General features: G+C 42.3%; 1 protein-coding gene across 1 annotated transcript; it reads left to right on the top strand.

Moving 5' to 3' along the window:
* The first annotated feature begins 702 nt into the window (after positions 1-702).
* LOC100009836 (RNA polymerase II subunit A C-terminal domain phosphatase SSU72-like) lies at positions 703-12339 on the top strand. The gene is made up of 3 exons (XM_056809802.1): positions 703-2944; positions 10578-10637; positions 11971-12339. The coding sequence occupies exon 1, from the start codon at positions 984-986 to the stop codon at positions 1563-1565; it is 582 nt and encodes a 193-aa protein (XP_056665780.1). The 5' UTR covers positions 703-983; the 3' UTR covers positions 1566-2944; positions 10578-10637; positions 11971-12339.
* Positions 12340-13007: the final 668 nt, after the last annotated feature.

The raw sequence follows: 13007 nt of genomic DNA, 5'->3' as shown, positions 1-13007 counted from the left end.
TACTAGCTGTGTGAACCTGGGCAAATCATTGACTGCCTCAGCTTTCTCAGTTGTAAAATGGGGATAATAGCAGCACCTACCTCCTAAGGTTGCTGTGAGGATAAAGTGACCTAATAATGACAAAGAGTGCCTGGCACACGGCAGGTGCTCTATGAATGCTAGCTGTTCCCAATGTCCCTCAGCCCTTTGGGGGCTTTGTTTTTTGGACCAGACCTGTCATTCTCTAGATTGATTGAAGGGATTTAAGATGAGCCTAGATTCGGATGAGTCCCTCTCCTAATGAAGAAGGGCTCTGCAAACTGTGGTCTTAAAGACCAGAATGAAGCAATCGGAGGGCGCTCCATCAGGGAAGGTGCCAGGCGCAATCGAAATGCCCGGTCCACTCCAGCCCTTTATTTTGCCCATTTTATTAACTTTGAGATCAGTTTTGGTTCAGTTATGTACAGGTACGACAGATGACTTTATTTGCTTAAACTAACTGCGCGGGGAGGTAAGGGATCAGGAAAGGCAGCAAGAAGATGCTCCTGGAAATGAGTTTTTAAGGAGGACAAGGGGGAGTGCGGAAAGGGGATCGGAAGTGCACCTGGGCTTTCCCTCCCATGCCCTCCAGTAAGGGAACGCCCCCTCCCCAGCTTGGCACCTCCTCCCCGACTCCTACTCGAACTGCCCCTCTCCGAGATTCGCTTACAGAGCTGACAGGTTGTTACTTGGGAAAGGTCACGGGAGTGCCGCGCGCCTCCGTGCGTGACGTAAGCGCCGTCGCCGTCCTGCCCCTGACGTCCTCTACGTCGCCGTGCCGCTTGGGTCAGGCTGGTCGCAGGTGCTGCCGCCATTTAGCTCGCGCTGTCCAGAGGCTGCAGCTGCCGCGACGTCCGCCGGTGCCAGGAGTGGGAGAGACACGTGAGCCCCTCACCGCGGCCGGTCGCCCCCTGTTTCTTGTAGTCGCCCCCCGCCCATCCACCCCCGCGGTCGTCTCCGCCATCATGCAGTCGTCGCTGCGGGTGGCCGTGGTGTGCTCGAGTAACCAGAACCGGAGCATGGAGGCACACAACATCCTCAGCAAACGAGGGTTCAACGTGAGGTCCTTTGGAACTGGCACTCACGTGAAGCTCCCGGGCCCAGCACCCGACAAGCCCAATGTGTACGATTTCAAAACCACCTATGACCAGATGTACAATGATCTTCTTCGAAAGGACAAAGAGCTCTATACACAGAACGGCATCCTGCACATGCTGGACCGCAATAGAAGAATCAAGCCGAGGCCTGAAAGGTTCCAGAACTGCAAAGATCTCTTCGACCTCATCCTTACCTGCGAAGAGAGAGTCTATGACCAGGTGGTGGAAGACCTCAATTCCAGAGAGCAAGAGACCTGCCAGCCGGTGCATGTGATTAACGTGGACATCCAAGACAACCACGAAGAAGCCACTCTAGGCGCCTTTCTCATTTGTGAGCTTTGCCAGTGCATACAGCACACTGAAGACATGGAGAACGAGATAGATGAGCTGTTGCAGGAGTTTGAGGAGAAAAGTAACCGAACTTTTCTCCACACCGTCTGCTTCTACTGAAGGCCTGATCCGGTTCGCCGGCCCTAGGGAGTGCAGGGAAGCATGCGGGTCAAGTTTTTCTGCCCATTCCCTACTTCTCTCTGAGGACGGGCTTCGAACCATCTTTTTGTTAATTCTTTTTTTTTCCTTCATGGTGTTTTTTTTTATGGCAGGATTGCCAAACAACAACAACAAAAAAAAACTGTACATATAAAAGGAGAGAGATGCGTTAAAAAAGGTTTTTTCCTATCCCACTTTTCCTTATTATAAGTGGGATAGTCATGAGGACTTTTTTTTATGAAAAAAAAAGTTTTTTTATTTTTTCCAGCCTATTCATTTTAAGTGTATATTTTTTCCCTGCTGCTTAAATTGGCTGGAGTATACAAAAACTTGAATTAAACAGTGGACTGTATAAGTACTACATAAGGACTTGGAATTATCCACCAGGCTACCCTCTGCCTTCAGAACAAGAATTAATTGCTCCCTTGTTCCAAAAATGGGATCCAGTCATCTTGCACTAAGGGGAAGTTGTGGATCAAAAGCCTGGACTCAGGATCAGTCCTGAAAAAAGAAACTTGACACTGGGTAGGGGAACAGTTGCAGAACCACCATTTTGATGGACCATGGTAGGCCCAACAAACATCGCCAAGGACCCTGGCCCTCCCCAGGGCCATCTTACCGAAGTTGCTAACATCTTACCGAAGTTGCTATTGGACAAATCTGTTCTTGGTGTGCTTAGAAGTTCAGCTCAGACTCCAAGCACACCTTATTGTGGTTGGTTTTGCTTTGAGATTTTTAAAAAAGTTCCCACAAGGGTTTTTTTTTTCTTTTTGGTTGTTGTTTTATGACTTTGAGAGAATCTTCTGAGCAGGAGGAGTCAGCTTAGAAAGGTGGAGTGCCTGTTCACAAAAGCTTCCTTATCATCCTGGAGAGTGCCTCCAACTTCCTTGTCCCTTGATTATTGGAGGGCACAGATGCACAGCTCAGAATCACTTTATTCTGGCTGCCAGTGTCTTTACTTTTTAAAAAATACTCTGTTTACTGTTTGGAGCAACAAAAATGCTCCCTTCGTGCCAGGAGGAGTAGGATAATTTACTGAAACTATAGAGGTCAGGAAGATGGCCTTGATTCAAAAGCCTTGGTGCTATACCCAGTTGGGTATGGTACATCATGGGGTCTAACTCCCTAACTCTTCCAAAGCCTGCAGAAGAGAATGGGAGAAGCAGTTTTCTGAAGATCCCTGGAAGGGGATGGCAGTCATGAATTTTGGCATCCATCTCCCAAAGGTCTAGGATGAGACCTCAGAACTTCTTGTTTTTCCTAATAACTTTTATTGGATCTGACAAATACAACTCACCTATTTTTCCTGTCTTCAGTGGCAGCCTGTGTTACTTCTTGAGGTAATAAACTCCTGACTTAATATATTAATTAAGTAATTAAAAAAAAGGTCACAGAGCAAGTATATTTCAGAGGTGGAAGTTAAACCTAGGATTTCCTGGCTTAGAAGCCAGCTGGATAGCCACTCTGCTGTGCCATTGTAAAATAAGGCTGGAAAAGTAGGTCATAGCCAGGTTGTGAAGGGCTTTAAATGCCAAAAGACTTTGTATTTGACCCTGGAGGTAATAGGGAGCCATTAGAGATTAATGAGGAGGGGAAGGACTCATTAAGATGCTACTCTTGCAGTCCAGGTGAGAGCTGATGAGTGCCTGAGATAGGCTGATGCTTCTGTGTGTAGTGAAGGGGATAGATGTTGGGAGATTTTGTACCTGGTTGGATTTGAGGGGGAAAGGACAATAAAGAGCTATGGGTGATGAGAAGAAGTTCCACATCAAGACTGGCCACTACACAGGTCAGAGGTTGGAATGTTGCTTTGCTTGTATTACTGTGTTCCTAGTTATTACCTGTAATTTTCAAAGTCCAGCTCCCGTGCCACTTAACCAAAGAAGCCTTCCCTCATCTGAGCTGAGCCCTCTGTTTAAGGGATACCTTATTTTTCATGCTTAATTGAAAAAGTAGTTAACAAGGAAAGTTTAGAACACTCCATGCATTACGTCATGCATGCAATCTCCTTTAGCAGGAACTCTGAGCTCAGTCATGGGAGAGCTAGTAAGTCTTGACTCAAAGCTAGCTCATTTTAGTCCTGGCTTTGGTGGGAGAGAGACTGTGTGAAAGAAAGAGCAGGGGAAGGAGTTGAGCTGAAGAAAGGGAAGGAATTATGAAGGGGATCTGGAGAGTTTGGGGGATTAGGAAAAAGACTAGAGATTGAATTTGGGAAGGACTTGAGAAACTGAAGCAGGGGAAGATGGAGGACTTAAGCTGAAAGAGACATGGTAGAGCTTAAGGAGAAGGAATCAAGCAGAAGGACCTGAGTTGAGGAAAAGGAGGACCAGAAGGAAAAGGATTGAAACTAAAGGAGGACTTTGAACAGAAGAAGGAAGTCGACAAGAGAAGATAAATAAGATTATGAAGTGAGAAACTGAAGACCTCAGGGACACGGGCAGTGTTTTCATGACTGTAGTTGGGGGTGGCACTTAAAAAAGAGGTAGATCTAGGAAGTAAACAGCTGGATAAAATAAGTACATCTGAGAATGGGATATGGATTTCAGGACATAAAGCACTTTACAGGAATAAAAGTCTCCTGGTTAGGGATGGAGTGTACCTAACAAGGGTAGATAAGAATACATTGATAACTTTTTTGTGGTAGCAAAAAACTGAAAACAAAGTGTGTCCTTGCTAATTGGGAAATGGTTGGATAAAACTCTGCCCTGGACTCTTCCTCTTTTCTTCACCCTATCTTCATGATCTCATCAGCTCTCTTGGGATTCTCTTCTCCATGAAGATGACACCTAAATTTACATGGCCACCACTCATCTCTTTTGTGAATGCCACATTATCAGCTGTCTGCTGGATATCTCCACATTAATGTCCCACAGACACTTAAATTTTAACATATGCAAAATATAACTCATTGCCTTCACCACTCCTCGTCCCCTTGTTGTTCAGTTGTGTCTAACTTTGTGACTCTATATGGAGTTTTCTTGGCAGAAATACTGGAGTGGTTTGCCATTTCTTTCTCCAATGGATTAAGGCAAAAAATGGGTTATATGATTTAACTGGAGTTACACATCAAGTGAGTGTCTAAAAAGATGTCTGTGGCTGGATTTGAACTCAGGTCTAAGTTAACTGACTGCAGACCCTGAGCTCTACACACTGAGCCATCTAGTTGATCTTTCCCCAGCTCTTAACCAAACCATTTTCCTGATTTCCCTATTTCTGTCAAAGGCACCATCTTCCTTCTAGTCACTTGGCTTCAACATTTATTAAGTCAGAAGCACCCGCTTATGTTCTAGGCACTGTGCTAAGTTCTTGGAATACAAAGAAAGTGGAGGAAAATATCTCTGCCTTCAAGAAGGGTACATTCTAATGAGGGAGGCAACATTTAAGAAAGAAGGTATGGAGTTATTTAGATGAGATATATACAGAGTAGATCAGGGGGTGCCTAATCTTTTTTGTGTCCTAGACCTTTTTGGTAGTCTGCTGAAGCCTATGTTCCCCTTCTCAGAATCCCAATTTTAAGTGCAGAAAATAAAATACAAAAATTATAAGGAAACCAAATGTATTTAAACAGTATTTAAATACTGTTATAAAACAATTTTTAAAGTTCACAGACTCCTAATCTATAAGGATCCATCCATCTTCTGTTTGGATATTGCACACCACCAAACTTAGACTAATAATTATGGATTGTTTGTAGTAAAACTACTTTGTGCCTTCACTCAAAAATCTTGCTAATTTCTTTTTCATTTTTCTGATGAATTTAGTTTGGCAACTGAGCTCTTTCATAAAAAGAGCACTTGATTCTCAGTGTCGGTGCTGGTTTCTTAGGGGTTTATTTGAGGTAAACTGGGACATGAAAGGGGAAGGCACCAGTAATTGGGGGGACTATGAAAGGCCTGCAGGCATTTGAAATGAGTCTTGAAGGATGCCAGGTAAATTTAGAGGCAGAAATAAGGGGGAAGAACATTCCGAGCATAGGAAGAAACTAGTGCAAAGGCATGGAGATAAGAGCTATGGAGTATCATATTCAAGGAAGTTGGAGATCAGTGTCACTGGGTCATAGAACTTGTGGAAGGGGGTAAATTCTAAGGCGGCCAGAAAGATAGGAAGGGGCCACGTTATGAAGAACTTAAAAAGTCAAAAGGGATTTTCTGTTGGTATATTTATATTCATGTTCAGTGCTACTGACCGTAGCAAGGCAGTCTTATTACTTATCTCTAATTGATTTTGTATCAACCTCATCCTAGCCACTATTCCAGATCTCTTGTCAAATATCTAGGGCTACCTACCCTATCCTCCCACCCTTTTGGCTGAAGACTCTGCCTCACACTGAAAAAGTGAGATCCTTTGATGAATGTTCCCTTTAAAACTTCCTTCATTCAGTCTCTGAAGGTTCTGTTCACTTGGCAAGGCCAACTCTCCTACATGTTCCCTCAGTCACATCCCCTCTCATTTCTCTAGCAGATTGCTCCTAATATCATCCCCATTTCTCTAACTAATCTTCAGTCTTTCCCTAACTATCGATGGCTTCTCTGTTTCCTAAAACCAGGCCATCCTCTCCATCCTTTTTTTTATTCAAAAACATTTTATTTCCCCAGTTACATGTAATGACAATTTTTGCCATATATTTTATGAAATTGTAAGATCCAAGTTGTCTCCCTCCCTTTCTTCCCTCCCCACTCTGTGAGATGGTAAGCAATTTGATTTGTATTATACAAGTAATATCATGCAAAACATACTTCCATATGAGTCATTGTTGTAAGAGAATACTCATATAAAACCAAAACCTTAAAATAAAACCATCAATAAACTAATGTAAAAGATGGTATGTTTTGATCTACATCTGACTCCAATAGTTCTTTCTCTGGGGGTGCATAGCATTCTTTGTCATAAGTCCTTCAGAATTATCTCCGGTCATTGTATTGCTGAGAGTAGCTAAGTCTTTCACAGTTGATCATCATACATATTGTTGATTCTGTGTACAATGTTCTCCTGGTTCTGCTTATTTCACTCTGCATCAGTTCATATAGATCTTTCTATCTTTTTGTGAATTTATCCTGCTTATCATTTCTTACAGCGCAATAGTATTCCATCATCGTCATATACCACAATTTGTTCAGCCATTCCCCAACTGATGGACATCCCCTCAATTTCCAATTCTTTGCAAATACAAAAAGCTGCTATAAATATTTTTTTACAAGTAAGTCCTTTCCCCTTTTCTATCATCTCTTTGGGATACAGATCATAGTGGTATTAACGGATCAAAGGGTAAGCACAGTTTTATAGCCCATTTGGGCATAGTTACAAATTGCACACACATCCCCCCCAAAATGGTTGGATCAGCTCACAACTCCACCAGCAGTGCATTAGTGTCTCAATTTTGCCACATCCCCTCCAACATTTGTCATTTTTCTTTGCTGTCATATTGGCCAATCTGATAGGTATAATGAGGTGGTACCTCAGAGTTGTTTTAATTTGCATTTCTTTAAGAGTGATTTAGATAATTTTTTGTATGATTATTGACTTCTTCAGCTTCATCTGCTTTGATTTCTTCATCTAAAAATTGCTTGTTCATATCTTTTGACCATTTGTCAATTGGGGATTGGCTTGTATTCTTATAAATGTGACTTAGTTCTTGATAAATTTGAGAAATGAGACCTTTATCAGAGAAATTTGCTACACATTTTTCCCAGTTTCCCTTCTAATCTTGGTTATATTGGTTTTGTTTGTACAAAAGCTTTTTAATTTAATATATCTTATAATGTTCTCTATCTCTTTGGTCATAAATTCTTCCCTTCTCCATAGGTCTGACAGGTAAACTATTCTATGTTCCCCTAATTTACTTATAGTATCACTCTTTATCTCTAAATTTATATCCATTTTGACCTTATCTTGGTATAGTGTGAATGAGATACTGGTCTATACCTAGTTTCTGCCATTCTGTTCTAGTTTTCCCAGTAGTTTTTGTTAAATGGTGAGTTCTTATCCTCAAATCTGGGGTCCTTGGTTTTATCAACCTCTAGATTGCTACGGTCATTTACTCCTTTATATTGTGTATCTAATTTACTTTGTGGATCTGCCATTCTATTTCTTAGCCAATACCAGACTGTTTTGATAATTGCTGCTTTATAGTACAGGTTGAGATCTAGTATTGCTAGGCCACCTTCCTTCACATTTTTTTCATTAGTTCCCTTGATATTCTTGATCTTTTGTTCTTCCAGATGAATTTTGTTATTTTCTAGTTCTACAAAATAATTATTTGGTATTTTCATTGGTGTGGCACTGAATAAATAAGTTGATTTATGTAGAATTGTCATTTATTATATTAACTCTGCCTGCTTATGAGCAATTAATAGTTTTCCAGTTGTTCCCATCTGACTTTATTTGTGTAAGAAGTGTTTTGTAGTTGTGTTCATATAGTTCCTGGGTTTGTCTTAGCAACTAGATTCCCAAGTATTTTTATATTGTCTAGGGTGATTTTAAATGGAATTTCTCTTTCTATTTATTGCTGCTGGGCTTTGTTGGCAATAAATAGAAATATTGATGATTGATGTGGGTTTGTTTTGTACCCTGCAAATCTAGTAAAGTTATTAATTATTTCAGCTAGTTTGTAGCTAATTCTCTATGATTCTCTAGGCATACCATCAAATCATCTACAAAGAGTGATAGTTTAATTTCCTTGTTGCCTACTCTAATTCCTTCAGTTTTTTTTTCCTTTTCTTATTGCTAAAGCTAGCATTTCTGGCACAATATTAAATAATCTTGGTGGTAATGAACATCCTTTTTCACCCATGATTTTATTGTCTCCCTCACCTTTAAAAAGATTCTGCCATGCTTACCTGCTGTCATCCTACAACTCTCAGCTAAACACCTTAAAAAGTCATGTATACTAGATGCTTCCACTAACCTCTCTGCTTCTCCCCTCCCATACCTTCTCTTCCTCTCCTCTCCTCTCCTCCCACTCACTCCTCAACCCTTTGCAATTTGGCTCAAGTGAAACTGCTCTCTCCAAAGTTACCAATCAGTGATTTCTAATTGCCAGTTCTAATAGCCTTTTCTCAGTCCTCATCGTTCTTGACCTCTGCAACATCTGACATCATTGATTGCCTTCTTCTGGCTACTTCTTCCTTTCTGTTATTGTGACACTAGTCTTTAGGTTCTCCTCCTACGAGTCTGACTGTCTTTTTTTTACTTTTGATGGATCTTCATCCATGTTTTCCACACTAAGTCCTAGCCTTCTCTTTTCCTTCCATACTCTTTCCACTTGGTGATTTCATTAGCTCTTGTGAATTCAGTGATCATCTCTACAGATAATTCCCAAATCTGCATATTCGGCCCTTGCCTCTCTTCTGACCTCCAGTCCTGCTTCACCAATTGCCTATTGGACATTTCAAAGCATCGGGTTCAAAAGAGAATTCATTATTTCTTCTGAACCTACCCCTTTTCACAACTTTACTGTCCTGTCAAGAACATAGTCTTTTCCTCATCCTCAACTACTTCAAATCCCTCCTCATTGCAACCCGTCCTCCACTCAGTGGCCAAAATAATTTTCCCGAGTCTCTCCTGACCTGCTAAAGTCAGTGAACTCCGATGTCTCCCTATCACCTCTAGAATCAAATACTTCTTCTCTAATTCTTCTCTTTTATATTTAAAGGTCTCATAGCCTGGCCATTTTCTGTCTTTCCAATTTTCTTATCCATCATTCCCTTTCATGTACTATATGGTTCAGCTCCACTTGCCTCTTTCTACCTATTGGCTCAGTGCCATGGTCCTGGCTGTCTCTCCTGCCTGGAATGCTTTTCCTTCTCACCTCCACCTCTTAGAATTTCTTTAGGATCCAGCTCACGTGCCCCTTCACCCTGCTCTTTTACTCTATCTGTGGCCCTCTCATTCATTCCTCACTATGCCCTGCCTCCACAAGTTAGCTCCACAACTATGGCCCATTCCTCCCCAAGCCTCCATTTTAAGGAAAGTGCCCAAACCAACCATGTCTCCATTCCTCTCTGGATTGTACTCTTGACACTCTGGACTTCTTCAAAGTCCCTTCTCCTTGCTCTCACTCTCTCCAACTCTGTTTTGTTCTCCTGATCCTTTTTGGTGGAATTTAGATAGAGACAGACCTGAGCCAAGCCATCCTCCTACTATTATTCTTTTCTGTTTAATATTCTGCAGACTACTGCAAGTTTTTTGTGTTTCAGTGAACCTGTCATGTTTTTGTAGCTATGGTAGCAGACTTAGAGCACATGAGCCCCCTCCACACACACACACATACACTGTACATCATCCCTGCTGACAGTCCCCAACTTTTATAGCATGGACAAAGAGTTGGACTTTGAAGAGGTGATGCTAATGAGGAGGAGAGAGTGGTAGAAAAGGAAAACAAGTAAGAGGAGAAACTAGTTTTTGATGAGTGATGAAAACCTTGGAGGAAGTGGTAATTCCATTTGTTGAAAGGCAGAAGAAGAAAGCCTGATATGGTCTGACAGGTTCCCTAGCTTTTGAGATCAGATTTCAAAAGGTTCCGAGAGAGAATAGGTAGGATCCCATGAATTAAAATTCTGCAGGGGAAGGTAGCCCAGGAGAGACGAGAAACTCTCAAGAATAAAATCCTGAAATTACAAAGAGAAACGATTTAGATGGGGCGGGGGACGTGGAAGCTGTCTAAGAGACCAGTGCCTAGGGAATTCATCAACCAACTTGGATTTTAAAGACATGTAATGAGAGCAGGGGCGGCCAGCAGAGGATCAATAGAAAAGCATGGCCTGGTCCTGTAACAATAATGTCAGGGGCACTAAAGCTCAGAATGACGAGAAGATAGTGGGGGAAGATAAAGGCAACAAAAGCAAGGTTTGGGGAAAAGAACAATGATCAAAGATAAGACAGAACAATTTCCTAGGATAGATAGAAAATCATGATAGACAACAGAGAGAATGCAGACCCATTTAACTTTTATTTTGTTTCTATTTTCTCTGCCAGAAAAAAAGCAATCGTATTGGAAAAGAGAAGAAAAAGGGCTAAAGGAAGTTGAAGCCCAAGGTATGTATATGTGAGTATGTTGTAAGTAAGTGTAGACTTCGTATAGACTTGGGGAATCTTTTATCTCAACTCCCACTTATATTGGCAACTTGTGTCCCTCATTCACCCATTCTCCCCCAAGGTTCTAGGGTTATTCCTGAAGGGTTGGGGTATCTAAAGTTATCAGCTTGCACAACCATTCTGGTGTATTCTCCCGAACATAAGTCACCACTTGCAGTTACTACCTCCCTTATAGTATTGATTGCGCCAGGATCATGTAGCCAATTAGCATCATTAGTGTTTTGCAGGGATATTTATCAAGAAGATATATTGAGAAGAGAATTACAGAACATTTGCTCATCACTGCCTGTGGGCACCATCTCCCCTAGACCACCTTGGTTCCTAGGGAGAAGAGGTTCAAACTTAAAGCAGTTAAATCCATCCCACCAAGGTCACTTCCAAATGTGGCACAACCTTACTTGCTAGAGATGATACCTAGGCTACCCTGGACCCAGCTGACAGATTCTAGACATTGCATTGGTGCACCAGAATCAGCTGGGGTGGGCTCAATTTGTTAGACCTCCAGTAACTCGTTCTCAGAGCCTTTCAAAGCTCACTAGATTACAGCCATCTCCAATATCAGTTCACATAAACATTGGGAAGGATAGACACAGCAAAGACAGAAGCAGTAGCAGGCCAGGAATGCATGAACGACAAAGCCCTAGTGAGAGTTGGCCAAGGCTGCCCACCCTATCAGGATATAGATAGCAGCTCTGACAGGAAGCCAGACAAAAAACAAGCATTTATTAAACACCTACTATGTGCCAAGCACCATGCTAAGCACTTTTGTAAATGTTCAGCTCATTGGATCCTTACAGTAATCCTGGGAGTTGGTGCTTTTATGATTACCATTTTACAGTTGAGGAGATGGGCAGAGGTGAAGTGACTTGTCCAGGGTCACTCAGCTAGGAAGTGTCTGAGGGTGGATTTGAACTCAGGTCTTCCTGACTCCAGAGCCAGAATTCTTTCCATGCCATTACTTACTTCTAGGAGCAGGTTCACCAAACACACATGTTCCCATGAGCACTCATTGACTGGTTGGTCTCCCATTACACAAAGAAGATTCTTGTCCAGCTATGGGTTGGAATGGACTGGATGACCTTGGAGATTCTGAGTTCTATCTTGTGAGGCCAATCCAGCCCTCTCTCCACTCTACCACAATTGAATAATCTCACTGTATAGAAAATAACCCTAACCCTGTCCCAGGGAAAGACTGATTGAGCCCAGCAAAACTTTGAGTGTGAGTTCCTACAACTCCATTAAAGGTACACTGAACTAACTTTTAATTCTACAGATGTGGATGTCTCTCAGACCAGCCGATGAGTCACTGTGTGGGAGAACAGAAGATGATTCTAGAAAAAGCTTCGCTGCCACACTCATCAAACCATATCTCTGCCAACTGTGAACCCTTCCGCTGGGCTTTCTGAGTGCCTGCTCTACCCAAGGATACAGCAATTATGTCTAACTACCAGAGTCCTGGGGAAAAAACATCTTTCAAAGACAAAATATGCTTTTTCAAAAATGGGACACTTGTCCTGCATTACTGCATACACCTCTTTGGGCTGTAAAAATACAGTAAAATTGCTTTCTTCCTCACTGCTCCATATACATCTCTTCTCTTTTCCTTGATTGCCAAATAAAATGTTCTCGAGGTAAACAGGCAGCCGACTCTGAGAATTCTCTCTCAACTTTACCAGTGTTCCTTTTAATTGCTTCAGGTTGTGAGCAGACAGTCATTCCTCAGCAAGGGGGAAATGGAGCCCCCAAAGGGGACGCTAGAAACACCAAAGAACACCAAGGTTTGTTCTGTTTTCCCTCAACCATTCTTTGATAAACAGAAACTGAGCTCAAAGGGATTGCAGTCCAGCCCACACACAGCATAGTGGGAAGGTTACTATCCTGCTGTGGATCAAAGTCAACACTGCCTCAGTGTGCCCTCATCACCTCTTCCCTGGACTACTGCTATAGCCTACTAATTAGTCTCCCTACTTTTGCTCTGGTCTTTCTGAGCCACCCTCCACCCAGTTGCCAGACTGATATTTCCAAAAAGCCAGATCTGGCCATGCCACTGCCTCACGCAGAAATCCATGGCTGCCCATTTTCTCTAAGATGAAATACAAAATCCTCAGCCTGGCGTGTGGGGCTCTCCATGAACTGGCACTTGCATCCATTTCCAAACTTCTCTAATGTGATTTCCCTTCACAAATTCTTGGTACTGGTCTAACTGCCATTCCCCCAATCTAGTCATTCTGTCCTTTGTGTCTTGTGCCTTTGCTTAGGGTTCCCCTGCTCCTTCCTGTCTAGCTCTTAAAATCTGAGGGAGGGGGTGCA

This window comes from Monodelphis domestica, chromosome X (genome assembly GCF_027887165.1).
Source record: "Monodelphis domestica isolate mMonDom1 chromosome X, mMonDom1.pri, whole genome shotgun sequence".
NCBI classification, from domain to species: domain Eukaryota; kingdom Metazoa; phylum Chordata; class Mammalia; order Didelphimorphia; family Didelphidae; genus Monodelphis; species Monodelphis domestica.
This window is presented reverse-complemented; position numbering and strand designations above follow the sequence as displayed.

Bases quoted from the DNA above. Each gene is read 5' to 3' on its own strand.
- LOC100009836 (XM_056809802.1), top strand. From the start codon at position 984: ATGCAGTCGTCGCTGCGGGTGGCCGTGGTGTGCTCGAGTAACCAGAAC.